At 53.9% G+C, this 27,152-nt stretch overlaps 1 protein-coding gene and 1 non-coding gene across 7 annotated transcripts; both read left to right on the top strand.

Moving 5' to 3' along the window:
• Positions 1 to 272: 272 nt before the first annotated feature.
• KASH5 (KASH domain containing 5) lies at positions 273 to 27,152 on the top strand. 6 transcript variants are annotated; one of them, XM_088830058.1, is made up of 20 exons: positions 309 to 438; positions 1,785 to 1,882; positions 5,103 to 5,207; positions 5,598 to 5,784; positions 6,273 to 6,337; positions 7,507 to 7,573; positions 7,810 to 7,971; positions 8,281 to 8,398; positions 8,735 to 8,785; positions 15,024 to 15,101; positions 15,367 to 15,423; positions 15,886 to 15,945; positions 16,616 to 16,680; positions 16,848 to 16,935; positions 17,173 to 17,292; positions 19,725 to 19,783; positions 21,558 to 21,603; positions 23,031 to 23,095; positions 23,179 to 23,298; positions 23,400 to 27,152. In XM_088830058.1, exons 2-20 carry the CDS (start codon positions 1,840 to 1,842, stop codon positions 23,536 to 23,538), a joined length of 1,695 nt encoding a protein of 564 aa, XP_088686184.1. In that variant the 5' UTR covers positions 309 to 438; positions 1,785 to 1,839; the 3' UTR covers positions 23,539 to 27,152. The 6 variants fall into 6 exon arrangements, with proteins under 6 accessions (XP_088686186.1, XP_088686184.1, XP_055267595.2 ...); XM_055411620.2 differs by having other exon boundaries at positions 17,170 to 17,292; positions 23,182 to 23,298; positions 23,400 to 27,151; XM_055411618.2 differs by having other exon boundaries at positions 17,170 to 17,292; positions 23,400 to 27,151.
• Positions 26,943 to 27,049, top strand: LOC129547398 (U6 spliceosomal RNA). The gene has a single exon (XR_008684072.1). It is a non-coding gene; the product is annotated as a U6 spliceosomal RNA (small nuclear RNA).

The raw sequence follows: 27,152 nt of genomic DNA, 5'->3' as shown, positions 1-27,152 counted from the left end.
TGTGGGGGGGTGGACAAAGTGTCCCTTAGGCCAAGCTTCCCTTGCCTGGGACCATTTCACCCAAGCTCGAGGCCGCAGAGAAGACCCCAGCCTTGGGCACTTCCAGCAGCCTTAATCCCATCCGCCTTTATCGACTCAGCCAGTACGCATGCGCCCGCTCCACCAGTGGGCCCGCGCCCGGGCAGTATTACGCATGCGCGGCCTCATAGGTAACTGTAGCGACGGAGATCTCCCTGTCCCGGTGTGCGCCTGCGTCCCGGGGAGGAGCCCGGGAGGGGCGTGGCTTCGGCCCGTCGTGTGCTCCCGGTCCCGCCTGGCTCCTTTCTTTTTCCGGTGGGAGCGGCGCACGCGCGTCTCCTCAGCACCCAACTGTCGTTTGTTTGTCGTTCGTGGCCCTCAGTTGTGTCCCGAGACTGGAACACTGCGACGTGGCTCCAGGTGCGCCCAGGCCGTGGCGAGGCTCCTCAGAATAGCCGTGTGAGAGCCCCTCCCGAAATCCTGGCAAGCCCCCAAATCTTAGGGGAGAGTCCCCAATATCAGGGCGTCCCAAGTCTAGTTAAAAGTCTTAAAATCCTGACCAAACTTCCTCGGAAATACTGAAAGGAACCCTCCAGGAAATCTCATAGATGACCCCTGAAATCCTGTCAGAATCTTCTAGAAATACTGTCAAACTTCTGCCTCAGAGACTGTCAGAGCCTCTAACTGCTCCCAGGACTCAGGGGAGGCTCCCCAGAGGAGCTGGGAGCCTGAGCCTGGGAGAACCAGGAAAGATGCTGAGTCCCCCTGGGCTGTGAGGGACCTGGAGGTTGGCAAGGGTAGAGAAAAATGGCAAGAAGCCAGGAGTTGCAGGAACTGCTCAGTGCTACACCAGCCCAAGAGGCTGGGTACTTAGTCCTTAGGTTACTTGGGAACCATGGGAGGGCTGGAAACAGGAAAAAGATGGGGTTCAAACTCAAATAGGAGGCCAACAGTTCCAAATAGAGGCTGATGGGCGAGAATGTAAGTAGCCCAGGGCGGTGTGGGAACCCAGGGACATCACCTAGCCCAGAAACGGTTTCCAGAGGAGGGGACGTGGGAGCCGAGACAGGAAGGGCAGGCAAGAAGGATGTCCCAGGCAGAGACCTGGAGGTGGGGAGAGCCAACCCAGTTTGGTCAACAGCACAGGGTTCAGGGTTGCAAGTGGGTTTGAGGGTGGGGGAGGCAGATGGGATCAGGCCAAGCCAGGCCTTCGATATCAAGTCCGAGGTCTAGACTCTGTCCCTGGGGTGCTTGGGAGCCATGGAACAACACTGTGCAGGGGATGGGCAGGTCAGCTCTTGTGAGGGTGGACTGGAGTGGGAGATTGGAGGCAGGAGGCTGAGGAAGAGGCTGGGTCAAGGATCCAGGAGGGGAAGTTGAGACCTGACCCAGAGCTGTAGGGAAGGAGAGGAGGGAACAAGGGAGAATCATAGGACAGGAGGGACAGGGCTGGGGAACTTGACAAACTGGGGAGGAGGAGTGGCAGGGAGGAATGACCCCCACCCACCAGACCCCCTTTGATCTCTGCCACCCACTCCTTAGCCCTCCATTTTCCCAGCCCACACCTCCAATCCATAAAACAGGTCTGAGCGAAAGCTGCTCTGGTCGAGGCAGGGGTGGGCAAACAGGTTCTGAGAACCCAGAACGGCCTGGGGCACAGGAGGGGCAGAGCGGGTCTCCACCCTCAGGTGGCTGGTTGAGGAGGCCATTCCCCTGTTTGTCCTTGGAGCTTGGGGAGCAGCCAGTCCCTTTTTGGTCCCTTCCAGTGATGGAGGGGAGCTGTTAGCTTCCCCAACAGCTGCAGAGCAGCCAGGGTGGCCCATGGACATGCCAGAGGACCAGGCAGGTGGCCCCACTGCAAAAAGTAAGTGACTGGGCCCATTTATCCCATGGGAGGGTGGGGAGGGAGCAATGGGTGAACAGGGCACCAGGCTGTGACTCAGGGACTTGGAAGAGCTGGCTTGGGGTGACTGAGTCTCCACTTTGAGGCAGGGTGGGATGCAGAGAACGATCCTTGATGAAGTACCTGCTGTGTCCCCACCTGTCTGGACACCTTATTTGTTCTGGGGAGGCCAAGCTGCAGGAATAGAAACCTCTGTATGCTCATGCCCCCTGCCTGCAGCACCCCCTCCAGTGACCTACGGACTCACCCTCACTTCTTGCAGATCTCTGCTTTCTGTAAAGGAGCTACCCTGTTACTCTCTCCCCTTTCCTTCTTTACTTTTCTTCAGAGGACTGACATCTCTTCATCTGTCTGTTTAGACTGTCTCTCCGACTAGAACGTGAGCTCCACAGATCAGGCTCAGTTTTATTCACTCTGGTATACCCAGTCCCTGGAGCAGCATTGACTAACATGTAAACTATACACACACACATACAATTTTAAATTTTGTTAGTAGCCACATTGAATTAAAAAGAAACAGACAAAACGGATGGTAATCATCGTATTATTTAACCTGATACATCTAAAACAGTGTCCTTTCAGCATACAGTCAATATAAAAATATACTGAAGTTATTCTCTTTTATTATACTAAGTCTTCAACATCTGGCATGTACTTTACACTAACATGAGTGTGTGCATGCTTAGTCACTCCAGTTATGTCTGACTCTTTGCAATCCTATGGACTGTAGCCCACCAGGCTCCTCTGTCCGTGGGATTCTCCAGACTAGAATACTGGAGTGGGTTGCCATGCCCTCCTCCAGGGGATCTTCCTGACCCAGGAATTGAACCCGCATCTTCTGTGTCCCCTGCAGCAGGTGGATTCTTTACCCACTGAGCCACCTGGGAAGTCACTTTACACCAATAGAGCATCTCATGTCACTCTCACCACAGTTCAGATCTCAAGAATCACTGTGGCCGTTGGCTGTCCTGCTGATCATGCTGCCCAGGAGCAATGCCTGACATATAATAGGAGCCCAGCTACTAACTTGAATGATCAGATGGACACAGTCCAAATGGGTGTGAAAGTGGCTTCAGGAGGAAGATGTTGGGTTGTCCTTTCTGAAACTCATCTACTAAACAGTGAGAGAGCCCAAGGGAAACTCCCACCTTCAAGGAGGGACAGGGCCCCTTTCTTGGAGGCTCCTAGCATCTAGCCTCAAAGTCGGTGTCTTTTCTCTCTGGCCTTAGGAGACTTGCCAGGTAGGAAGGCAGGAGGCTGACCAAGTGACCAGCATCTGAACGTATAAACGTCATATGCACCAGCAGAGGGCGTACGACCACCGAGGATCTTGTGGCCACGGGCTGAGCCAGCTTTGGGAGACTCCCAGAGGAAAGGGAGGGACACTCAGGAGAGATGGAGACTGAGGAAAGCAGGGGGTGAAGAGAGAGAGAGACAGTGGAGGAAGGAGAGGGAAGCCTTGGAGAGTGTAGAGTCACTGAGAAGAAGCACAGAGACCGAGAAGATGGGGGTGGAGGACATGGAGACAGGCGGGCGGGACTTGAGGGCCAAAGAGATGGGGAGGAGGGTGGAAAGGGTCGGAGACAAAACTAGAGAAAGGACAGGACAGAGAGGTAGAGACACGGAGGAAGGAAAGAGAACAGAGCGACATCTTGCTGAGGGGCCCCGGGAGATGGAGGGTCGCATCTGCGCTGTAGACCCGTGCAGCTCCTCAGATCCCACGACATCTGGAGCCAGACAGCCCTGGGTGACCTCACTGGGCCGCAGGGTCCTCCTGCAGAATGTAGGGGGGCACCACGTCTGCCCTAACTGTAGGTCCTGCTCCCTTTCCCTAGAAGCCGAAGTTCAAACCCGAAGGGGCTGAATTTTTAGCTCAGTACAGAGAACCCTTGAAGAGTTAGTGGGATGAGAAATGGCAGTCAGATGTTGAACATGTGACCTTGGGCAAGTTTCCTACTTGTCTGTACCTAAGTATCCTGCTTTGTAAACTGGGGCTAATCATAGCAGCCACTGTGGTTCATGTCAAATGCTCAGAAGAGGCTTGGCTCCTAGTAAATGCTGAATAAATGTTCATTTTTATTAATCGAGCTTCCAGATTTTATTAATACCTTATTTCCTCTCTAGCAAGGAAGTAACCCCCACTCACCCACCCACCTTCCATAGGAATAGGAAGAAACTGAGGCTCAGAGAGACTGAATCCCTTGCCCAGGTTGCTCTTGAGTCTGCCAGACCGTGCAGCCTGCACTCAGCCCTCTGCTATACCCAGCTGTTCAGGGGCAGGGCAGGGAGCTTCAACAGTCACTTCCAGCCCTGGGAAAGATCCAGTGGGTCCAGGGGTGGAGAATGTATAGGCTCCTTCTATATCTTGGAGCATTTTTTGAGTGCCTCTATGTGTGGGCACAGTGGATACAGCAGCAGACAGACCCCAGGATGTTCACATTGTGTGGAGGTGGGAAGCAGGAGGTGCTCTTCACTTACACAGACCTCACCCTCCCAGCCCCAGGGAGGGGGAGGATCACTCTACCCACCCATTTTACCTGTGGGAAAACTGAGGCTCCAAAAGGGAAAGAGACTTGCCCACAGTCCTGTGGCTGGAACTCTGAGGTCCGCACCGCTCCCCCACCACTCACCCTGCCTGGATTGTCCCATCCCCCTTTGTTTCAGGCCCCAGCCTGTGGGCGCTGATGATGTCAGCCATCCTCAGGGATGTGGGGAGGAGAGACCCAGCCCTGAGGCAGGCTGGGAGACCGGAGGTGCTGCGGGCAGGCGGGATCGATCCAGGCTGCCCGCGCAGTATCGGATTGTTCCTGGCTCCTGGGACCCCTTCACCCTCCACCTCTCCCAGAATCCTCTATTCTTCATCTTCCTCTGCCCCTCGCCCCCTCTAAGCCAGGGAAGAGAAGAAAAAAGGTTATAAGAGACTTTGTTCAGTATTGTGGGCTCCTGAGCTGACTGAACACAGAGGATTAGACAGCAGGGGGCACTTCCTGGCCTGAAAGATGGGGGCGCCCACATTCCCAAATCGGGGGACGGGGAGGGTGACTCAAAGACCCTCACCTTGTTGCCCTCACCAGCCCAAACTCCAGGCAGCTTGGAATGAATTCCTTCCCCTCTGCAGGAACCCCTCTTTGTTCTTCATCGTCCCCTCCCCACAGATGGGCTGGCCCTCTTGTCTCCTCAGTGTGCCTCTGGGACCAGGCAGAGGACGGGAGCCTGGGGACACCACTCAGCTTAGCGGAGCAAATACTCAACTCCACGTTCGAAGCCTGTGACCCCCAGAGGACAGGTCAGAGAGTCAAGGAATCAAGGAATGGAGCTGGGGGTCCACAGAGAGAGGGATGGGCTGGGGTGATGTGGGTGACTGTGGGAAGCTTCAGGAAGGAAATGGATTGGGGATGGTGGGGGGAGGAGGGTTAGCAGAGGAAGGCGGGGCTTTGGAGTCTGGGGGAGGGGGGAAGGGCAGCCACCTGTGGGCCTGGTGGGGCTCAGCTGGTCCTCTTTGGTCCCGCTCTGAGGCACAGATGACTGGGCCCCGTTTCCAGGTGAAAACGTTGACTCGGGGAACAGAAAGGAGTTGCCCAAAGCCCACGGTGCAGGAGTGCCACCAGCCCAGGCAGTGGTCCCCACCCTTTACCCCCTCCTGCCGCAGCCCCCCTCACAGCCTCTCTGTCCCCAGGCACTGTGGCTGTGACCCATCTACTAGCCTACCTGGAGACCGTGACCGGACGGGGTCCCCAGGATGCTCGCCTCCAAACACTGGCCTGCAGCCTGGACCCCAATGGCGAGGGCCCTCAGGCCACTGTGGACTTGGACACCTTCCTGGTGGTCATGCGGGACTGGATCACTGCCTGTCAGCTGGATGGGTGGGTCCCCACACCTCCATCCCCCACCCCACCCCGCTCAGAAAACCTTTCCTAAGATCTAATCTCATACCTGCTTACTGCAGCCAGCACCCTTTGGGCACAGGGACCTGCTGTGGTTGGAAGGAGGCTGAGAAGAGAGAAAAGTAGAGTTGAGGTTGGGGTGAGGGGAGGGCCTAAGGACAGAGTGCCTGGGATGGGGAGGCAGAGGGACTCTGAGGGCAGAAATAAAAGGGGCTGGAGAGAGGAGAAAGGGGATGTTGAGGGGCTGACAGAGGCCCCTCCCCACCCCTCCTCCAAGCGCAGTCTTTGCCCCTCCTGCTTTTCCATCTGGCCCCGGGCGCTTGCCATCTGGCCTCACCTTCCTCCCCACAGTGCTTGCTCTCACCTGACCTGGTCCTTCCTCCCATCACCCGCAACCCCCTGTTGGTGGCTGGTCAGGATTGGGGGGGGTGGCTGCAGGGGCCCTAAGCCTCATCCCTTTGATACAGGGGATTAGAGCTGGAAGAGGAGACGGCCTTCGAGGGAGCCCTGATCTCCCAGCAACTGCCATCTGGTGAGATTGCTATATATAGAATGAAGCGGGCAGGCCCAGGGTCAGACAGTGGGGGGGACTTCCCATGGGGGCAGAACATGGGATAAGGTTGGACCCCAGAGACGTTTGTTCTAACCTGGCTTTCTAGGCACCTCCATGACTGCCTCTCCACCTGCCCTGAGCTTTGGGGTTTGCTTTTTTTTCCCTCACTGGTTTTTTCAGCTCCTCCTCCTGACACCAGCCCTGTCATGGAGGTCCCTCCCGCCTCTTAGCATCATCACCCCTCGCTGCACTCTAGTTCCTGCATCTTCTGTCCCTTTGGTCTTGTCCCCACCTCCCGCCTGGCCTGGGCTCAAGCTATTTTCTCAGCCTAAACTTTCCATGTCTTCCCTCATCCTTCACTCGGGGTAGGGAAGCCCTGGTGGGGAAGGCCTGGGATGCTGCAAGTGAAGGTCCCTTTCTCTACAGCATCCTCAGCACAGACCTGTGTCCCTTCCCTGTAGAAACCTGATTATGACTCATAACCTGCCCTGTTGTTTTGTCAGTTGATTTGCTCACCATTCTACCCCAAAGCCTTCAGCACAGGAGGCGCTCCATGAAAAAGTGCTGGGGTTACTGGTGTTATGTTTCTCCAGCCTTATAAAAACAAAAACCAAAAAGTAGAACTTTCTTTACATTCTCTTGAACCTCCTCCAACCAGGCTTGGAGGCAGTCAGGGGAGGGTTGTGAGAAGGGGAGGAGATGTTAGCTCTGGGGGAGGAAAGACCCCTTTGGGGCCGAATGGGGAAAGAACTGGAGGGAGAGGCTGGAGGCCAGGGCGGAGGCTGCAGTGAGGGTCCAGGGGAAGAAGGCCGGAGGCAGGAGGAGGGAGGGAGCCAGGACGGCCCAGGGGCTGGGTGAGTAAGTGGGGGAACTGAGAGGGAAGACACGGTTCAGGGCAGCTGGGATGTTGCCCAGGGTCGGGTGTGATGAATGTGGGGTGGTTGGGTCCCATGGGGAAATCTAACCTGAGCTCATGGTGCCCATGAACAAGAAGCTTTCTGGATGGTGGTGTAAGTGCAGCCCCAGGAGCAGGTGGGATCACCCAGAGTGAACGCGAGGGTGGATCCAGAGGAGGACCAAGGCTGGAGTCCGGGGGTCGCTAACATCTCGGGTCACCTGGGAGCCCACCACCCTCTGTCTCCCTCCAGGATGCCCAGAAGTTGAGGATCCGGCCAATCTGGAGAGCTTCGGAGGCGAAGACCCCAGACCTGAGTTGTACCTATCCTCAGCCTCTCCCTGCCCTCCCCCCGCCCATGCCCTCCAGCGGCCTAGGGCCCAGGGCCTGGCCTAGGGTCCTCCGGGGAGTGGGTGAAGGAAGCAGGCTGGGCTAATAGCTCAGGGAGAACAGGGCTGTCTGGAGGAGCCAAATCTCCCTGCCACCGGCACCTGCCCAACCTGGGGAACGGAGGCCAGGGCTGCCGACAGTGACCCTGCCCCTTCCCTGCCCCCAGGCCCGCCACAGCGGAGCTGCTGAGCAGCCTGGAGGACCTGGAGCTCAGCAACCGCCGGCTGGCTGGGGAGAATGCCAAACTGCAGCGCAGTGTGGAGACAGCCGAGGAGGGGTCCGCACGCCTCGGGGAGGAGATCTCAGCCCTGCGCAAGCAGCTCCGCAGGTAGGCCGGGCCCCACGTCCACCCTCCTGCAGCCTCCACGTCCCACCTGCCCACAGGCCCAGGTTCCCTCCCGCTTTCTTGGTGTTTGAGACAGAAACTGGGCCTCTGTCGCCCACTCCGTCTCTCTCCTTCCTTTCCTCGCTGGTCTCTGTGCCCCTCTCTGTAGGTCTCTGTCCCCGCCTCTCCAGGTCTCTGAGATTTCTGTTTCTCTGAGGGGACCTACCTCTTTGACCTCTGTCTTCCTCTCTCCTACCTCTTTGACCTCTGTCTTCCTCTCTCTCCTGTGGCCTACCTCCCCGCCCCCACCAGTACCCAGCAGGCTCTGCAGTTTGCCAGGGGAGTGGATGAGGAGCTGGAGGACCTGAAGACCCTGGCCAAGAGTCTGGAGGAACAGAACCGCAGCCTTCTGGCCCAGGCCCGGCACATGGTGGGTTGCGGGCAAGGGGTACAAAGTTACTCTCTTCTTCCCACTTTCTTGGAGTCTGAGCAACAGAGCCTGCCTACAGAATGGGAAAGGGCAAAGGTCACCCGGGTTTCCTCCCTCAGTCCACTTCCCGCTCACCGCAGAGTTTGAGTTGGATGCTTGCCATCCCTCTCGTGACAAACGGGGACAGCAGAAGCCAGCGGGGCTCCTCATACCCGTTCCTCCAGCCCTGCTCCTCCATGACCCAACCTGAGTCATGTTCCCAGGGGTGGGAGAAGGGCAGCGTGGGGGCAGAGGGGCCCAAAAAGAAGCCTTTGTTCTCTCTCTGGGCTCGGTCAGGAAAAGGAGCAGCAGCGCCTGGTGGCCGAGATGGAGACTCTGCAGGAAGAGGTGAGCTGAGGCCTAGACCCACCTCCCACCCCTTCCCCGGTCCTCAGGATCCTCCTGCCCACTGCCTCCCCAAACACCCTTCAGTCTGGTGAGCCAGACCCCAGAATCACAGTAATGTGTGAATTCCCCTGAAGGTCACGTGGCTACGTGTGAGGGCTGCTACAGCCGGTAAGAGCGTGGGGCATGGGGCTGACTCCTGGTTTTGATAAGGCTACCGACATAAGCCTGGGCCAGTCCGCCTCTCTGTCTGCCTCAGTGTCCTCATCTGTGATAAAGGGCAAGATAACGGAATCTCCCTGGTTGGACTGTGTGAAATTTAAACAAGGGGATTCTTGTAAAGCCCTAGGCACAAGGCAGGACACATGGGAAGAGCTCACTAGAAGTTAGCTATTATTGTTCATGTATTCGTATTTTTTTATGATGGTAAGAAAACAGGCCTTACAGTCAGCCCTGATTCAGATTCCATCCCTGCACAACAGACAACCTGTAGGTGGGTGACCTCCCTTTCCCCAGCCCTAGGTTTATTCTGTAAGAACAGGGGAGAAGGGTATCTGTTCATTAGGATTATTGTGGGAATTAAATGGCCTCTGTTATCCCAGAGCCTTGCACATAACATGAACAGGCCCAATCCAGCCTCAGGTCAGATTCAAGCCTCATTCTATCCAAGACAGAAAACACTATCTTAGTTAATTCTGGGTCCACTTCGTCCTTTTAGGGGGAAATAAACCCCACACACAAGGTGGCATCTACGCTGCTGGAAACCCACGCAGCATCTCTGTGCTCCTCACTCAATGTCTGTCCTCTCTGCTGGCTGCAGATCAATGCTCGTTGTCCCATCTGGTCCTCAGCCTTAGTCACCACTGCGTGCTGCATCCACTAGGAGGCTGACTGCCTTCTGGTCTCCAGGTGTACCGTCCTCACTGCATGTGATGGTGGTGGCCCTCGTTTGGACTCCACGACCCAGGAATACCACTGGGGGGCTCTCCTCACTCTTGTAGGGACACTGCTGCTGCTGCTAAGTCACTTCAGTCGTGTCCGACTCTGTGCGACCCCATAGACGGAAGCCCACCAGGCTCCCCCGTCCCTGGGATTCTCCAGGCAAGAACATTGGAGTGGGTTGCCATTTCCTTCTCCAATGTGTGAAAGTGAAGTCGCTCAGTCATGTCCAACCCTTAGCAACCCCACGGACTGCAGCCTACCAGGCTTCTCCATCCATGGGATTTTCTAGGCAATAGTACTGGAGTGGCTTGCCATTGTGTGTAGGGGCACAGAGGAGGTTTAATTGCTTTCCTGTGACTTTGTGGCTACAGGGGCCTCACTCGGCCTTCAGGCTTTTAACTCCTCACACCACCACCTCTGTTTTCTTACTCATATATGTTTCTGGTTCACAGACTGAGCTAGCAAACACCTCTCTCAGATTCTCAGATGTCCCAGAGATTCTTTGGTTCAACTATATCCATCCTCCTCTCCAGCCCTCTAACCCGTTCCTTGGGGCTGGCCTGAAGGCATTTTCACTCTGTTTTTCTCTTCTTTGACTCTCCTGAACCCCTCCCCAGCCCTGAGAATCTCTGCCCTGTCCAAGCAGTAATGCTCGTTCCGTCTGGTTTGTTCATTAGTTCCCCAAAATCTCTTTGTCCTATGTCTGTAGTATGGCTTTTACATTCAAACCAAAAAATATTTCACTATTGTTCCCTGGCTCTTTCATGAAAATTTTCTCTGTTAGGGCAGTGAGAATCTTGCTGCAGGACAGCTGCCATGGTATAAAGCATGGGCTGCAGGCAGGATGTGACCATTGTTTCCAGAACATTTCTTTTTAAGAATAAGGAGAGGGACTTCCCTGGCAGTCCAGTGGTTAAGACTATGCACTTCTAATTCAGGGGACACAGTTTCAATCCCTGGTCGGGGAACTAAGATCCCACAAAACACTTGAAAATTTAAAAAAAAAAAAAAAAGAACAAAAAGAAACTTTCCCTGAAGCCCCATGACGGGGCCTCCCTCTTATATCTCCTTGGCCAAGAAGACATATTAAATGATTATCGCCAAACCATTCCCTGGCATGGGTAACATAGCCACTCATAACTCTGGACAACTTTCAGCTCCACGGAGGAAAACGCCAAAGAAATGGCAGCTTCAATATGAAGAACATATTGATTAGAGGTTTTGAAGGTTCTAGGCTAGTCTGGCAGCTTTTTGGCTTGTTTGTCTGCCTGTGGCCTTAGGATCGCAGATGGCTGCAACAGCTCCAGACGTCATGTTCTCACTCAAAGCAGGACAAAGAGGGGCAAATGCTCCTCTCGTGGCTCTCTCTTTTCATCAGAAGAAGTTTTTCCCGGAGCACCCCCAACTCCACCCCTGCAGCAACAAACTTCTCTTCCATCTCACTGGATCACATGCCAAGAGAGGCTGGGATAATATCTGACCTTCCTCGGCCTCTGCAGTGGGAGGCAAGCAAGTAAGAGGCAGTGAGAATGGCCTCTGGGTCAGCTGACCAACTGGGTGTTCCATCTTGATTCACCTCTAAGCCTGGGGCTGGGACCCCCTCTCCCCCACCCCTGTGGAAAGTGGACCCCCCCCAGGAAAGCAGGGCAAATGGCAGTCAGCGGTGGTTTCTCCTTCCAGCCCAGAAGGCCTGCTGCCAGATCAAGTGCCCTGAGCAGCGCCTGGGACATCCTAGGCACTCGATAAATCAGCTATTCTTGGTTCCCTCCCCCTACCTTTCCCCTCTCAGCAGCTGCTTCAGAGCATCTATAGATTGAGTTCTCAAGTTACAGCAGAATAATGCTGGAGTAAGGGACACTCAGCTTTCCTTCAGACCCCACAGAGCAGGCGGGGCTCAGGTTACTGCAGAAGAAGCGGGAGCGGCTGAGTAACCAGGTTCCCTGCTGAGCGGCCCAGGATCAAGCCTGCAAATCCCAGCCAGGTGGACAGATGTTGACACAGCATTCCTGGCCCCGTCCTTCCTCCACCCTTCACCTGGCAGCCCAGGCCCACTGAGTCACAGGGAGGAAGGGCAGCTGATGGAGGACTTGGAGCTGAGCTGGGTTGGAGTGAGGGCGGAGCTGGCTTTGATTTCCCCAGGGGCACCAGGAGGAGGGGTGTGGCCAAGGAAAGTTGACTGCCTCTGTGCTTCAAAATGCTTTCCCCATATCGAAATTCAGTGCAGGGCTTCCCCCGTGGTCCAGTGGTGAAGAGTTCACCTTGAAATGCAGGGGACACCAGTTCAATTCCTGGTCTGAGAAGATTCCACATGTCTCTGGGCAACTAAGCCCCTGCAGTATAACTACTAAGCCCACACTCAAGAGCCTGCGAGCCGCAACTACCCAGCCCACGTACTGACTGCAGCCACTGAAACCCGCACACCTAGAGCCTGTGCTCCACAGCAAGAGAAGCCACTGCAGTGAGAAACCCAGACACCGCAACTAGAGAGCAGTCCCTGGCCTGCAGCAATGAAGACCCAACAGCCCAAAATAGTAAATGTTAAAAAAGAAACAGTGCAGCTTGCTGGGTTTCTGGTTCCTGGAAGTGCTAGGCTAGCGCTTGGTCCGTTTCATTCTCAGATCCCGTTGCCCTCTGTTGGACCCCTTGTGTTCCCAGATAACCGTCCTCTCCCTTGAGGACTCAGCCTCAGCACAGCCTCCTTGAAAGGCCCCCAGAGGATTTTTGTAAGGAGGTTGGGGGCTCCCACAAGGTCCAGGCCTTAGGCCTCATCAGAGCCTCCCTCAGGCATTTTTATCATATGCTCTGTGTCAGTCTCCACCTCCAAGGATGAGCAACTTGAGATGAGGGATGAAGCTGGTTTCCTGTTCTCACCCACGGCTGCGTCTGTCTCAGAGGAGAGTGAGCAGGATTTGGAATCAGACTTGAGTTTGACCTTCCTCTCCATTTGAGCTTTGTCAAGTTTCTTAACCCCTGCATGCCTTAATTTCTTCTGTAAGCTTGGGGATGATGACAGTGCCAGCATGAATAGCTGGGACGCCCAGACTTTGCACTCTTCCTAAAGGCACGGATGATGTAGCTGTGCCATTGTACTGGCGTTGTACTACTGTGCCATTGTCCAACGATGTTGAACGTCGTTCAGTTGCTGAGTTGTGTCCGACTGTTTGTGATTCCATTTACTGCATCACGCCAGGCTCCTCTGTCCTCCACTATTTCCCAGACTTTGTTCTGATTCACAGGCATTGTGTCGGTGATGCTATCTAACCATCTCGTCCTCTGCCCCTCCTTCTTATTTTGCCTTCAATCTTTCCAAGCATTGGGGCCTATTCCAATGAGTGACCTATTACATCATGTGGCCAAAGTATTGGAGGTTCAGCTTCAGCACCATTCATTCCAGTTAATATTCAAGGTTGATTTCCTTCAGAATTGACTGGTTTGGTCTCCTTGCAGTCCAAGGGACTCTCAAGAGGTCTCCAGCACCACAACCCAAAAGCATCAATTCTTTAGCGCTCAGCCTTCTTTATGGTCCGACTCTCACATCCATCCATGACTACTAGAAAAACTATAGCTTTGACTATCATGCAGATAGCAGAGTAGCACCGATGAAATCTTCCTGCCAAAATATTGAACAAAAATCTGGACGAAGCCCTGGATCTATCCATCAGTTTATAGAAAATAATGAGGTGGGAGGAACATAGAAAATGTCTGCACAGGAAACAACACAGTAAACGAATTCTATAGGCAAAATAACCTGATTTCTTCCACAAATGAAGGGCCTGGAAAAGTGCCCGGGTTGGGAAGGTGGGGGAATCACTGCCGGGTGAAATGAGACATTTCAACCAAAAGCCATGGTGGACCTTGTTTGGATCCTCATTCAAACAAACTAAATGTGAAAAAAACATTTGTGAGACAACCAAAACCAAAAACGAGCACTGGGTGTGCGATGATACAAAGGAATTATTCCTAATTTGTTGAGAGTGATCCTTGCATTGTGGCCTTACTGAAGGAAAAGTCTTCAAGTAGCAAATACAAATGCTGGAGTAGTTACAGGTGAAATAATAAGCCTGGGGTTTGCTTTAAAATAATCTGGTTAAACAAAGCAAACTCTTCGTGCATAAAGAAGAAATAAACAGAAAAAATGTATGTAATTACTGAAATTGGGTGACAAATAATGGGGGTTCATACTTTTTTCTTTTGGTTGAGTCAAGCGGCTTGTGGAATCTTAGTTCCCTAACCAGCGATTGAACCCCAGGCCATTGCAGTGAAAGTGCAGTCTTAACCACTGGACCACTGGGGAATTTCCAGGTTCACCACACTATTAGCTTTACTTTTGTGGGTTAAAAATTTGTAATACAAAGTTTTAGAAATATCTTTTTAATATAACACCAAATTTTGGTATATGCCAGGCATTGTTCTAAATGTGTTTGTGTTCATTAATACATATTAAACATGTATTTGCATGAATTCCCACCTTTATAACCTGGGCAAAGTTGTTCAGTCTTTCTGTGAGTCAGTTAAATTTTATTTTATCTATTTTGGCCACACCTCACAGCTTGCAGGATCTCAGTTCCTGTACCAGGGACTGAACCCAGACCACCGCGGTGGAAACACCAAATCCTAACCACTAGACTACTAGGGAACTCCCATCTTTATCTTTAAAGTAAGATAAAGCACAGAAGTAAGTTAACACTGGCAAGGTGCTCCGTAAATGTTAGCAATAATTATTAGTTCATTTAATCCTCACATGCATCCCATCATATCTCCATTTTTGCAGCTGTTTTTATTTTTTCATCTGCAAGTCAGAGCTGAGATCCTGTAGGATGGTTGGAGGGATTAAATGGGCTGAGACATTAGGAAGTGCTGAGCACAGGGAATAGGGTGACGGATAGAGGGAGAGACAGGTAGGGAGTCTGGGATGGACGTGTACACACTGCTATATTTAAAATGGAAAACCAGCAAGGATCTACTGTGAAGCATGTGGGACTCTGTTCAGTGTTATGTGGCACCCTGGATGGAAGTGGAGTTTGGGAGAGAGTGGATACGTGTATATGGCTGTTCACCTGAAACTATCCCAACATTGTTAATTGGCTATACCCTAATACAAAATAAAAAGTCGAAGAAAAAAAAAGTCTTAGAAAGGCTGCCAATGAAGGATAATTAAAACCTCATCTAAAAGGCTAAGGGAAAAAAAAAAAGTGCCAAGCATGAGGCCTGATGCACATCAGGTGCTCAGCACATGTCTTCTCTGAATATTAACACGGCCATTTGCTGAAGTGATCATGATCAGGGTCCTTTCTTCCAGAACGGGAAGCTCCTGGCCGAGCGGGATGGAGTAAAGAGGAGGAGTGAGGAGCTGGCCTCAGAGAAGGACATCTTGAAGGTACCACCCCTTCCTAATGCCTTGACAATTTCCTACCTCCCTGAGGCCTGTTTTTACCTTCACCAGTTCAGCCCATGTGGTCTGGTGAGATCAGGGACTTGACTCAAGCCCTCAGGTTCCCAGGGCCCGTGGGCAGCTCACTGAAGTCCCCCTCGGTGTAGCTGACGTCCAGAGATGTGAAGGGAGGTTGAGGAGAGGAGCTTCAGAGAGTGGGATAGGCCGGGGAGGGCAGGCCAGACAGATGGACGGACTCCTTCCTCGGCAGCGGCAGCTCTACGAGTGTGAACACCTCATCTGCCAGCGAGACGCCATTCTCTCCGAGGTGAGTGGGTTGGAGGGAGACATGCCTTCGATGTGTCTCCTGCCCCGAGTCTACACAGGAAAGTCCTCCTTGGCTCTAGGGCTTCCCAGGTGGCACTAGTGGTAAAGATCCCGCCTGCCAATACAGGAGACATAAGAGACGCGGGCTCAATCCCTGGGTTGGGAAGATCCTGTAGAGGAGAGCATGGCAACACACTCCAGTATTCTTGCCTGGAAAATCCCATGGACAGAGGAGCTACGGCCCACATGACTGAAGTGACTTAGCCATGCACGCATACTAGGCTCTAATCCTTGGAGACTCAGCCCAGAGAGGTCAGAGGGTTTCCAGGGAAGCTGATGCTCTCTTCAGGTCTCGCTCTTCCCCCAAGCCCATCCCACCCATCTGACCCCCCTTCCCCCCGGGCCTGACCTCAGGGTCTTTGGTGGGTTGAGCCCAGCCTCAGTCAGCTTTGGGCTTTCCCAGTGCACTCGCCACACGGAGAGCCTGACCAAGACCTTGGAGGAGTACAGAGCCACAACCCAGGTAACCCCCTGGCCCGGCCACAGGCCCCCACTTCTCTTCTGCCATCTCTGGGACGTCCTGCCTCCTCCTGTGTCTGATGATCTTCTTCCGAGTCTCCACCTCTTGTTTCTGCCATCACTGCTGTTTGACTGTGTGCGTCTCTCTCCCTCCGCCCCTCTGCATTTTCACTTTTCCTCTGTCCTTCCTCTCTATCTCCATCTCCCATCCACTTTCATTCTCTGTGGGTGATTTCTCACAGCATCTCCCCTGCTCCTGTTTCTGTATCTCCGCCTGGCTGGTTTCAGTCTCTGCCTCTCTCTGGGTCAGCTCATCTGTCTCCTGGGGTGACTTCTCTCTCTGTCCCTTGTTTTCAGAGTCTCTTGCACCCCGTCTGTGTGTGATAGGGGTGTAGACACCCCTATCTGTGTCTCTCGTTTTCCCATATGTTTCCATCTCTGCTTTCCTTTTCTTAGTTTTCCTGACTGGTAGATTACGTCTGGGTTCCTGTTGGTCTTTACCTCTCTTTGGCTTCCTAAGTTTCTGCTACTGTTTCTTCCCCTTCTCTCCTTGGCAATATGTGTCTGGAGGATCCCAAAGAAGTCAAAGGAGTGGACCTGGCCTTGGAAGAGGAGCCCAGTCATGGGGCTGGAGAAAAGGCAGAGCCAAGGGTCCCTCACTTCTTCCTTTGCAGGAACTGAGGCTGGAAATCTCCCACCTGGAGGAGCAGCTGAGTCAGACCCAGGAGGGGCTGGATGAGTGAGTAGAACAACAGGGGAGGAGGAAGCAGGAGGGGAGCCCAAGGACAGGGAGCCCCCACCGTGGCCTCCAGCCCCAAGGTGGGCAGGGCAGTAGCCTCAGCATAGGCTGGCTGACAGGTGGTTGGGGCATGGAGGCAGCTTTCCCCCTCCTGACTATGTGGCCAGGCTATCCGAAGGGGCCCAGGTGAGGAGAGCGGACTGCACCAACCTACTGCCGCCATCGCTGGGTGTGGAGATCCAGGCCATTGAGCAGGTGGGCCTGACACCCCCAGAACACCCTAAGCCACCCCCAGTGGCAACTCTGACCCCACCCCAGTCCTCCTAGGACCACCTCGGTCCTTAACCTCATCCCTACCCCAGTCCTTGGTCCAGGCACCAGACCCTTCCCGGGTGCTGCCCCGCTGACCCCCCGCCCCCCGTACTCGTGCCTCAGCCCATCTCCATACCACCCCTGACCTCTGCTTCACCGGCCTCTCCCTGGCCTCAGAAGCAGGAGGAGACAGCCGTCGATCTCTCCAGCCCGCTGTGTGGAGTGTGGCCGTGGGAGGAGGTGGTCAGTGAGACGGATGAGGAGGATGAGCTTCCTCCTGAAACCCCCACTGGGGAGCAGGTGAGCACGGACACCGCCGGGTCCAGGAGCGGGAGCGGGGCCCGGGATGCCTTCACTGTTCCCCATCCCATAGGCAGGGGTCGACTGAGGGCCTGCTGGGTTCTGGCCTCAGAGACCCTGGCCAGACAGGACACCACCCCCGCCCTCCAGGGACTGGCCTGCTGATGTGGAAGTGAGCCAAGCAAACATGCAAATCTTTCAGAGAACGGAGGCGGGGTGGAGTCAGGGCAGGGTCTGAGTTGCTGCTGCTGGTGGCTAAGGGTGTTCTGGGGGTGTCAGGTCCACCTGCACGGGGGTAGTGATTATTTCAAAAACACTGTTGGAATCACCTTGTTTAAAATGTTACTACAGTGAAAAAATAAATAAATAAATAAAATGTTACTACAGTGGAAAGGGAGATAGTGAATTGTTCTTTCTGATACCATGTAGGTACTTTAAGCATTTACCTTTTGAATATAAGTCACCTTTAAGAAGAAACTTAACAAGCCCACTATGTGATCCTGAATCCAACAATAGCCATCATTTTATGACTTCTGTAATTACCTGAACAATATTTCAGACCTCATTTGAAACAACGAAGATAACTCATATTCAGTGTTCACAGTTGAAAAGTGAGATTTGTAATCTGTTAGTGACAGGAGGATTTTTTTTTTTAAAGAAAATATTGCTAAAAGCTCTGTAAACAATGCTTTATTGTCTTAAAAATTATATTGCTTCCTAGCTGTTCACCAACCTTGAAAGAGAAAGTTTCTCTGTTCACTTTTTCCCTGAGTTGAGAGAATCTTCTGTTGGATTCCTCACTGCCCTCTCCCACTGTCTCCGTATGGTGTAGGCGCGCTCATCCCTCACCCTCTTATTCTTGGGAAACTGAGGCTCAGAGAAAGATCACACAGCTTGGGGGGGGTGCACAGCTGCATCCCTCAGGGGAAGCATGCATTTTAAAAATTATATTTAATTTTGGCTGTGCTGGGCTTCATTGCTGCGAAGGCTTTTCTCTAGTTGACGCAGATGGGGGGCTACTCCCTAGTTGCTGTGCGCAGGCTTCCATTGCAGTGGTTTCTCTTGTCGTGGAGCATGGGCTCTAGGGCAAGAAGGCTTCAGTAGTGGCAGCATTCAGGCTCTGGAGCACAGGCTCAGTAGTTGGCGGCACATGGGTTTAGTTGCTCCTCCATATGTGGGATTCTCCCAGATCAGGGGTCAAACCTGTGTTTCCTGCAATGACAGGCACAGTCTTTACTGCTGAGCCACGAGAGAAGCCCCGCAAGTGTACATTAGAATTTCTGCTAAAAGCTCTCAGATGCCTCCTGGAGGGGAAGACTGAGCCAGGCTTCTATGTACTGCCTGCACTAGGTCCTGGGGACCCCTTGGGGCTCAGGACCTGATAGATCATGTAGATGGGACATCCCAATGCAGGATGATCTGTGTGCTAGGGGGTTGAGGGGTGGGCCCTGGGGAAGCCCAGGGAAAGGAGTGCCTGTGTGGAGCAGGAGATATCACAGGGAAACTGATGCATTATTTTGAAGAAAAAAGAGGGAAGTTAAGTGGTGTGAGAAAGGAGAGGCCTTCCAGGCAGTGGGAACAGTATGCAGAGAGGACATGGGAGCGTGAAACCACATAATGCGTTTGGAGGGTAGAGGGCAATTGGGAGTGACTAGCCAGAGATGAGGTAAGGACGGATCATGAAAGGAATTCCCTGCCAGTGAGGCTGAGAGGCTGTGCATGGGGAGGGGCAGGTCAGCTCTGGATGTACTAGATAGAAAGAGCCCTCTGGGGCCACATGGGAGGCTGGGAGGCCAGGGAGGACACTGGGGCAGTGGTCCAGAGTTAGAGGATGAAGCTGGAGCCAGGCCAGGGCCTTGGGATGGAGAAAAAGGGACAGGCAGAGAGAATTAGGCAAGGGAGACAGAACTGCCAACTCACCAACATGGGGCTGAGGGCTCTGGGCTTTGGAAAAAGGGGTAGACAGAAAGACGCTGAACCTACCTTGTGACCCCCTAAGGTGAGCACTCTGAGGGATGGGGGGGTGCTGCCCCAGAGGCAGTGGGTGCACAAGGGTGGAGCTCAGTGATGCATTTAGAAAGGTGTCGAGTTGGTGGTTGAGGCCACAGGCAAGGCTGGGTGTCTCCAGAGAAAACAGAGGGGGACCTGGGTGCCCACAACGGAACCTGGGAGGAGAAAGGGGTTGGAAGGGAATTGCTGAGCCTCTTTGGGGCCCAGACAAGTGTGAGGGGCTTGTGGGAGTGTGAGAGGTTCAGGGGGCCTGAACTCCTGGTCCCAAAGGAAAAGGGGGTCCCAAAGGACAACTCCTGGTCAGATTTCGGGCTTCTGCCCCTGGAGGGAAGGTAGAGCCACCCTCGAGGAGGAGCCCAGGAGAAGGGTAGGTTTTAGAAGGTGGGGAAGCCCAGGATACCTAAGCTTTTCTTTCCCCACAGAGAAACTTCCAGGAAGAGTCAGCGCACCCTCAGGAAGGAAGGGAGGAGCAATCAACGTGGTAAGGAGTTGGTCCTCCCTGAGCCATCCCTCTGCCCTGGGGTGACTCTGAGATGGCTGGAGTACAGTCCTGGAAGAGCTCCAAGGGAGGCTTATGCAGAGGCTTAAGGACCACTTGCTCACACAGAGGCAACCCTGGGCCTGCGGTCCAGAGTGAATCAGACCAGCCTTGCCCCCAGACCCTGATAGTTCAGGAGGACATCTAGCCCCTGACCCCGCCTGGGGGGAAAACTTGAAGGAGGCCCTGCTTGGGGTCCTCTGGGAGTGGTATTCATGTAGGAGACCCCTAGGCAAAAAGACAGTTGGCCGGTGGATGGGCCAGCTCAGTCACTCACTGAACACACTTCTCCAAGGCCCCCAGGGAGCCCTGGGGAAAATGAGACCCAGAGTGTGCCCCAGGAGAGCACTCAGACAGCTGGGAGACCCTGGGGTCACTGCAGTCACACAGCCTGGGCTTAGATCCCAGCTTAGTTACTTTGTGATGGGATGGGGAGAGCGCCTGCCCTGTGATTGTTAATCGACTATTACGAGGCTTCTGTGCAGCCTCCAAGGATATAGAAAGCACTGGATGTCTGGGCCCTCCCTCCTCCACGGGGCTTCTGCCTTCCTGCAGGGCCTCTCTCTCCCCACTCCCCTCTTTCAGGCTCCTGACTGTGACAACTAATGAGGCTGCCTGCCACGGCCTCTAATTGGGCTTGTCTGGGAAAGCTGAGATTGGGCGGGATGGGGGCCTCCAGGTGCTGTGACCTCCCTCTGTGTCACCAGGGAATGGAAAGAAGAGCGCTGAGCAGCAGCAGGGACCAGGGCTGGTGTAGAGGCTGGGCATCCCAGAGGAGGGCAGTATGATCCACAGCGTGGGAAGCCAGGAGTGAGGGAAGTGGTGACTCCTGTGGTGACTCCTGTGGCCCAGGGCTCAGATGCTGAGAGGGGCTGGTTGCCCCCCACGTAGAAATCCCAGGGCATCAGACAGCTGGGTATCTGACTGGACCAGAGGCTGGGGGCCTATGAGCCTGGGTGCCTTACTGAATCGGAGTTGAGGGCCTATGAGCCTGGGTGCCTTACTGAATCGGAGTTGAGATAACAGCTGTATCTTGAGGGTGTTGGGTCTGAAACTGGTGGCTGAGGCTGGATCACTGGATCCCTGGTCCCCAGTGAAGGTGGTGACGGGTGGTGCAGACGTCTCGGCCTCCAAGGGACGTTGGGGCTGGGCAGCTTGTGTCCTGAGTCCCCAGAGAGGTGCCTCTTTCAGGGGCTCAGGCAACTGTGACCCCAGGGGGTGCAGAGTCTGGGGCTTGCACACCTAAGAGAAATGACTTAGAATGGGGGTGGGGTCCACAGAGTTGAGTTCTGGAGTCAGGGAAGCCTGAGCTGGAGTCCCAGTTCTCAAAGAAGACCCAGTGAGACCCAGACTCCCTGAATATGGCCCAACCCACCAGGCAGGAAGCTGGGGCAGGGGCAGGGGGCAGGGTCTCAGAGATGTCTGAGACCCGGAAGCCTCTGATCACCTGGGGGACCTGCTGGGAAAGGAGCAGCTGAGAAAGCCAATGAGGTGGAGGGGCCCCTGACCCTTTAGGGGTCACACACAGACTCTCTGGGGAATTTGGTGAAAAAATACAGATGCCAACCTACATGCAACAGTCTGCTCGCGGGGCTTCAGGGCACCCTCCAGGTCCATGTACGTGAAGACCCCGTGCTTTAAAGGTTCTGCCACACAGCTGGTGAATGGGGGCCAGGCAGGGGAGACAGATGCTTGCAGTGACTTTCTTGTCGCCCAGGTTGCCCAGAATGGAGGAAGAAGATGGAGCGGAGATCCAGGTCATGGTAGGCAGTCCCCAGCACCTTTTACTCCAGGCCCTCAGATGAGGCTTCTGTAGTCACAGCTCCTCCCCAGCCCTGCCCATACCCCCAAGCAGACAGAAAAATCATTTGGCTGAGAGTTAACAATGCCCTCGCTGTAGCTAATGAGAGTAGACGGTGCTGTAGAGGGAGGCTTCAGGCCAGTGGGCAGCCAGAATGTTCCCGGGGGCCCCCCCCACACTGCACACGGGCTGCAGCCTCTATGCCACAGAAGTAGCTACACCCCCAGACTGTGGAGATGCACATGCGCGTGCACCCACACTCCGGAAGAGCCAGCCCAGAACTCCCGGGGCGCGGCTGCCCTGCTCGGCACCACACACACCAGCTCCTTTGCTCCCCAAAGCAGCAGGTGACAATCCTGGTTCTCAGGCAGAGGAAGGGAGGGAAGGAAACGTAGTGAGGTCAGAATCCAGAAGGTGTGCCAGCTTCCTTTCTGGGCACCTGAAACTCTTCAGGGTCCACACTGACCAAGATGCTCTCCCTGAGCAGCCTGACCCCAAAGCCCACCTCTTTCCCACCGCACCACAGTCCCGTCCGTGGAGACTGGGGCCCACCTCAGCTTCCTCACGGCTAGTGTGACGACTGTCTTACCCAGCTCCCAGGGTGGGGGTGAGGGTTAAGGATCGCATCATAAAGTGCCTGGCACAGAGCAGATGCACAGTAGGTGACAGTGGTGAAGACAGTGGTTGAGACGGGTGTTGCTGGAACTCCTCATTTATTATTGTATCATTATCGCCATAGTCATCGTCTACAGACCAAAGGCATGCGTGAGAAAGCCTGAGATCTACAGAGGGGACACCCTTTCAGAAAGAAACACATGGGGGATGAGGTGGTAAAGTAAGGAGTATTTGGGGCTTTAATCTTAAAATACCTGCTGGGCCTGTGCAGGGCAGGAAGATGGACTCAAGGGGTGTCCATGCTGAACTAGGCCCAGCCCGGGGCTGGGTTCCTGGAGGAGACAGAGTCTTTGATTTCAGGGGGCTTGGGTACTTCCAGAATCAGACAGAAAGTGGAAATAATAATATTGAGTAGCTCACACAGTTACTGAGTGCTGTCCACCAGGCGCTGTTCTAAGACCACCTCCTGATAGTTTGGGTTTTGCCTACATTCTCTTTCATTCTCCACCTCAGCCCTTTGAGGTGGGCGGCGTCATCACTCCTGTCTGGCAGATGGAGAGAGTGGGGCCTGACGAGGTGGGGTGCCTTGCAAGCAACACGCGGCAGGAAGCTGGCATAGCTGGGGGCCCAGCGCAGCAGCATGTCTTGGGGAGGCTCACACTGAACACTGTGTCCCGCCCCCTTCCGTGTGCTCACTTCTGTCCACTGGGCTGACTCGAGCACCTCTCCTGGTCCAACAAACCTGAGACCCCGGGGTCTCCTTTGTCCTTCCAGGTGGACCTCCCCACCCATCTGGAAGACTCACACCCTGGAGACATCCTCGGAAACCCTCCTGAGAGGTAGCGGGACCCAGGGGTCTGGGACAGGACTTGGGGGCCAAGGAGAAGACAGACACCATCGCCCTGCCTTCCTTTCTCCTTAGCAGCCCCTCAGAGCCAGAGCTGCAGCAAGCCCTGGTGCCCGTGGTGAAGGAGCTGGTCTCAGTCAGGAGTCCAGTCTGGGGCCAGCTTTGCCTGTGCACCCTGCGCCCCCGACAGCTCAGGTGCACCCCACAGTGTCTCCAGAAGGAGGGTGGTGGTCAGATGTCTGGGACACCCCGGGCTCCCCTGGGCGCCGCCAAGCACTGTGCTGCCTTCCCCGCAGGGTCACCCGGCACCTCCTGATCCCGGCGTCACTCCTGGGCCTGCTGCTGCTGCTGCTCTCTGTCCCGCTGCTGGGCCAGTCCCCGCCCCCCACGTGGCCCTACCTGCAGCTCTACTACCTCCAGCCTCCTCCAGTGTGAGCCATGCCCCCCACCCCTGCAGAGCAATGTCTAGTTCGATGACTTCCTGGGGCTCTTTCTACTGTTATTCCCGTGGTTGTGCCACTGTGACTTGGGATCATCCCACTATCAGGGACCCCAGATACAGTGCTCCAGGAGCCACACCTCTGTATTGGGTTTTTATGTGAAGTCTCTTGGTGTTTTAATGATAAGAAACCACTAGGGGTTCTAGTTTCCTCACAAACCAAGTCTGAAGAAGGGCAGCTGTTAGCCCACAGCTCAGTCTCCACAGCACTGGGGCAGAGTGCTGTAGTTCTCTCTACCTCTCTTGGCCCTTCCCTTGTGCTCAGGAGATGACACTGTGGCTTCATAAGTGATGTCTGCAGGGAGAAGGGGACACATCCTTTTTATAAAGGAAAGTTATAGCCTTCCTAGAGCCTGCACCAGACTGCCTGTGGGCCAGAATTATTCGGCATGACCACTCCTGGCTGCAAGGGCAGCTGGGAGACTCCTGGCAGAAAGAGGGAGAACGAGATGTGGGCCACCACGCGCGCACACACACACGCAAATGTCACCAACAGCCAGCAGGAAAGGATGTGCCATTTGTTCATTGAGCTCATTCTTAGTGATCATCTATTTGCCATGGCTAGATCTTAGAAGACAGAAAAACAGACCCTCCAGTGCCAGGCTGAAGAGTGTTGATTTTTCTCCTGAGGATGACAGGGGTTTGGGGATGTTTTGTTACTTGTTTTTGGTTATTTACTTTGTAATTAAGCTGTAACTGACATACAGTGAAAAATTGAAAAATCCAAACTATCAGCTGGATAAATTATTGTACGTGCAAACACCTGTGAAAGCAAAACCCAGGTCAGAACAGAAAGCAGTTTCAGCACTGCAGAGACTTTTTCAGGAGAGCTTTGAGCAAGGGAGGGACCGTGGTAGAGGTAGCTTCAGGCTCTGTGAGAGCTCAGAAAAAGCACCTAACCCCGCCTGGGAAGTTCGAGATTTCTTTGCAAATATGGGACAGATTTTGCATTTAGTCTTGAAAGATGGATAAGGTTGGTTATAGTGAGCAGAGGCGGCGAAGGATATCCCAGGCAGAGGGAAAAAATGAATGTGTAACGAGCAGGTGGATGGAAAACTTGTCTGTGTGTAGAAAGCCACATTTAATCTGCTTGAATTAAAAAAAAAAGAAGCCAGAGATGGAGTTGATGCTTTAGAGTTGCGAGAAGTAAGATAGGTAGACAGTCCATTAAGCATTTTGAACACCAGCTTGAGCTCTATTGCCAAGTGTCCAAGAAAGGGCTCTGATCAGAGAAGAGGCAGAATCAACTCTAGGTGGGAAAGAGACCACCTGAGCCTGTACAGGGGATGGATGATGGAGTGAAAGCTGGAGGCAGGAAGCAGGGGAAAGGCAGGAGGGCATGAGGCCTGAGCTGGGGTGGGTGAGTGGATGGAAAGAAGCACAGAGCAGAGAGTGGTAGAGCAGGAAGGACAGCGCCAGGCCTGACAGGCTATGAAAGGGGAAAGCAAGGGCCGGCATGTGACCCAGTGACTGATAGACAGTGGAGCCATTCCCAACGTGGGGACCTCATGAGAAGGAGTGGGTTTCGGGGGACACTGAGCTCATGTGGGATGGAGTGTTCCAAGAAGGCTGGAACCCTGAACCTTGAGCTCTTAGTCTGGAAATGGAGTCTGGGTGTTACTAGCTATGATGGTGATCGAAGTGTGGAGATTGCTGAAATTTCCTGGGGAGAGGAAAGTAGTGTGAGAAGGGAAGGGGTTCCAGGCACCATTCTCTGAAAAGCCTCAAATGCTAGGAAAGAGATCTGGGGAGGAGGAAGTACAGGAAGAGCATAGGCCAGGATCCAACAAGACCCAGTTACCAGGCCCTTCAGCAAACAGAGGATAAGCCTCCTCATGACATTTTAATTCTATTTCTCCATGAAAGTAGAGGAATGGTCAGACTTCTGAAGTTGCATTTATTTGGGTTCCAGTTATTCTTCTGTCCTTTCCTAGCGCTGACAACCTGGGGGAATGACCTCAGACTGCCAGAGTCTTGTTTGTGAAATTTGGCCAATTCCTTATTTTTGTGACATGTGCATGCTCAGTTAAGTCTGACTCTTTGCAACCCCAACGACTGTAGCTTGCCAGGCTCATCTGTCCGTGGAATTTTCCAGGTGAGAATACTGGAGTGGGTTGCCATTTCCTACTCAGAGGATATTCCTGACCCAGGGATAGACCCCGCGTCTCCCAGGTCTTCTGCGTATACTGCATTGGCAGGCGGATTCCTTACCCCTGAGCCACCAGGAGTACAGTTATTCATTGCTTAGTATTTCTGAGTAACAGGGAAATAGGCCCCACCCCACAGCCTAATGGCCAATTAGGGCGCGATCCGCCTTGGAATGCAGATTACCGGAGAACTTGCCAATCACAAAGTGCCAGCCCCGCCCCCTGTCCCCACGAGGACGGGCCCAGCTCCTCTCTTCCGAAGACCAATCAGAACGCGGTCCGCGCGAATTGCCCGGGAGTACGGCTCAGAACCCTCAGCGTCCGGTTAGGGGAGTGGGTTGCCATGGTCACCATTGAGGGGCAGGACTGAAGGGCCCGCGAAGCCTCCAGAGACAAAAAAGCGAGGGGCAGATTCTGATTAGCTGCTTCCTCGCTTCCTTCACGGGTGGGCCAGGTGTTTCCCCGCCTCCGTCCTGTGCCTCCTGGAGCCTGTCGCCTGTCTTTTTTTCTCCTCTCCTCCCGTCCCGACTGGCACCCGGATCTGGGAATCGCGCAGGTAGAACACCCTGCAGAAACTGCTGGAGGCTGCTGCAAGAGGGGCGGAAACCTTTTTCTATTTTTTTGAGGGGAGTGGGGTTGCGTTTCGTGTGGCTTGCGGGATGTTTGTTTCCGACCAGGGACTGAACCCACCCCAGCAGTGAAAGCATCGAGTCGTAACACTATCACCAGGGAATCCCCAGAAACCCTTTTCTGATAATACATTTTGCTTCCAGAAGGGCGCTATACTGGTTTAAGTCTTACAATAGATGAGGAAAAGGGAGCTGAAAGGTTAGAAGTCCTTCCCAATACCACACAACTAGGTTTCGGGGAGACTGGTTTTGAATAGCAAGTACATCTCCAGGGCCCCCACCCCATCCCACCGCCTCCAATCTTTCTACTGTGGCCGAGGTAGAAGTCGGGAAGTGATGCTGCTGCTGCTAAGTCGCTTCAGCCGTATCCGACTCTGTGCGACCCCATAGACGGCAGCCCACCAGGCTTCCCCATCCCTGGGGAAGTGATGAGAGAGTGAGAAAAAAGAAATGCAGAGAAAATGAGAGCTGGGAGAAAGAGATGGAGACCTACAGGAAGAAAAGGGTTGGGGGAAGAACACGAATGAGTCAGGCAGAGAAAAAGTGATTAAGAATTGAAGGAAGGTGCTCACTTCAGGAGCACATACGCTAAAATTGAAACGATACAGAGAAGATTATCATGGCCCCTGCACAAGGCTGACATGCAAATTTGTGAAGCGTTCCTTATTTTTCAGAAAAGGGAATTGAAGGAAGAATTTTAGGCATAAAGAATAAAGGAGAGAAAGAATCCCCAGAGGGCCGGGAAGCCAGGAGGAAGGACGAGAATTTATTATA

This window comes from Moschus berezovskii, chromosome 22 (assembly GCF_049115385.1).
Source record: "Moschus berezovskii isolate FMDL1 chromosome 22, NW_MosBer_1.0, whole genome shotgun sequence".
NCBI lineage: Eukaryota > Metazoa > Chordata > Mammalia > Artiodactyla > Moschidae > Moschus > Moschus berezovskii.
Note: the sequence above shows the minus strand (reverse complement) of the source record. Positions and strands in the feature narration are given on the sequence as shown.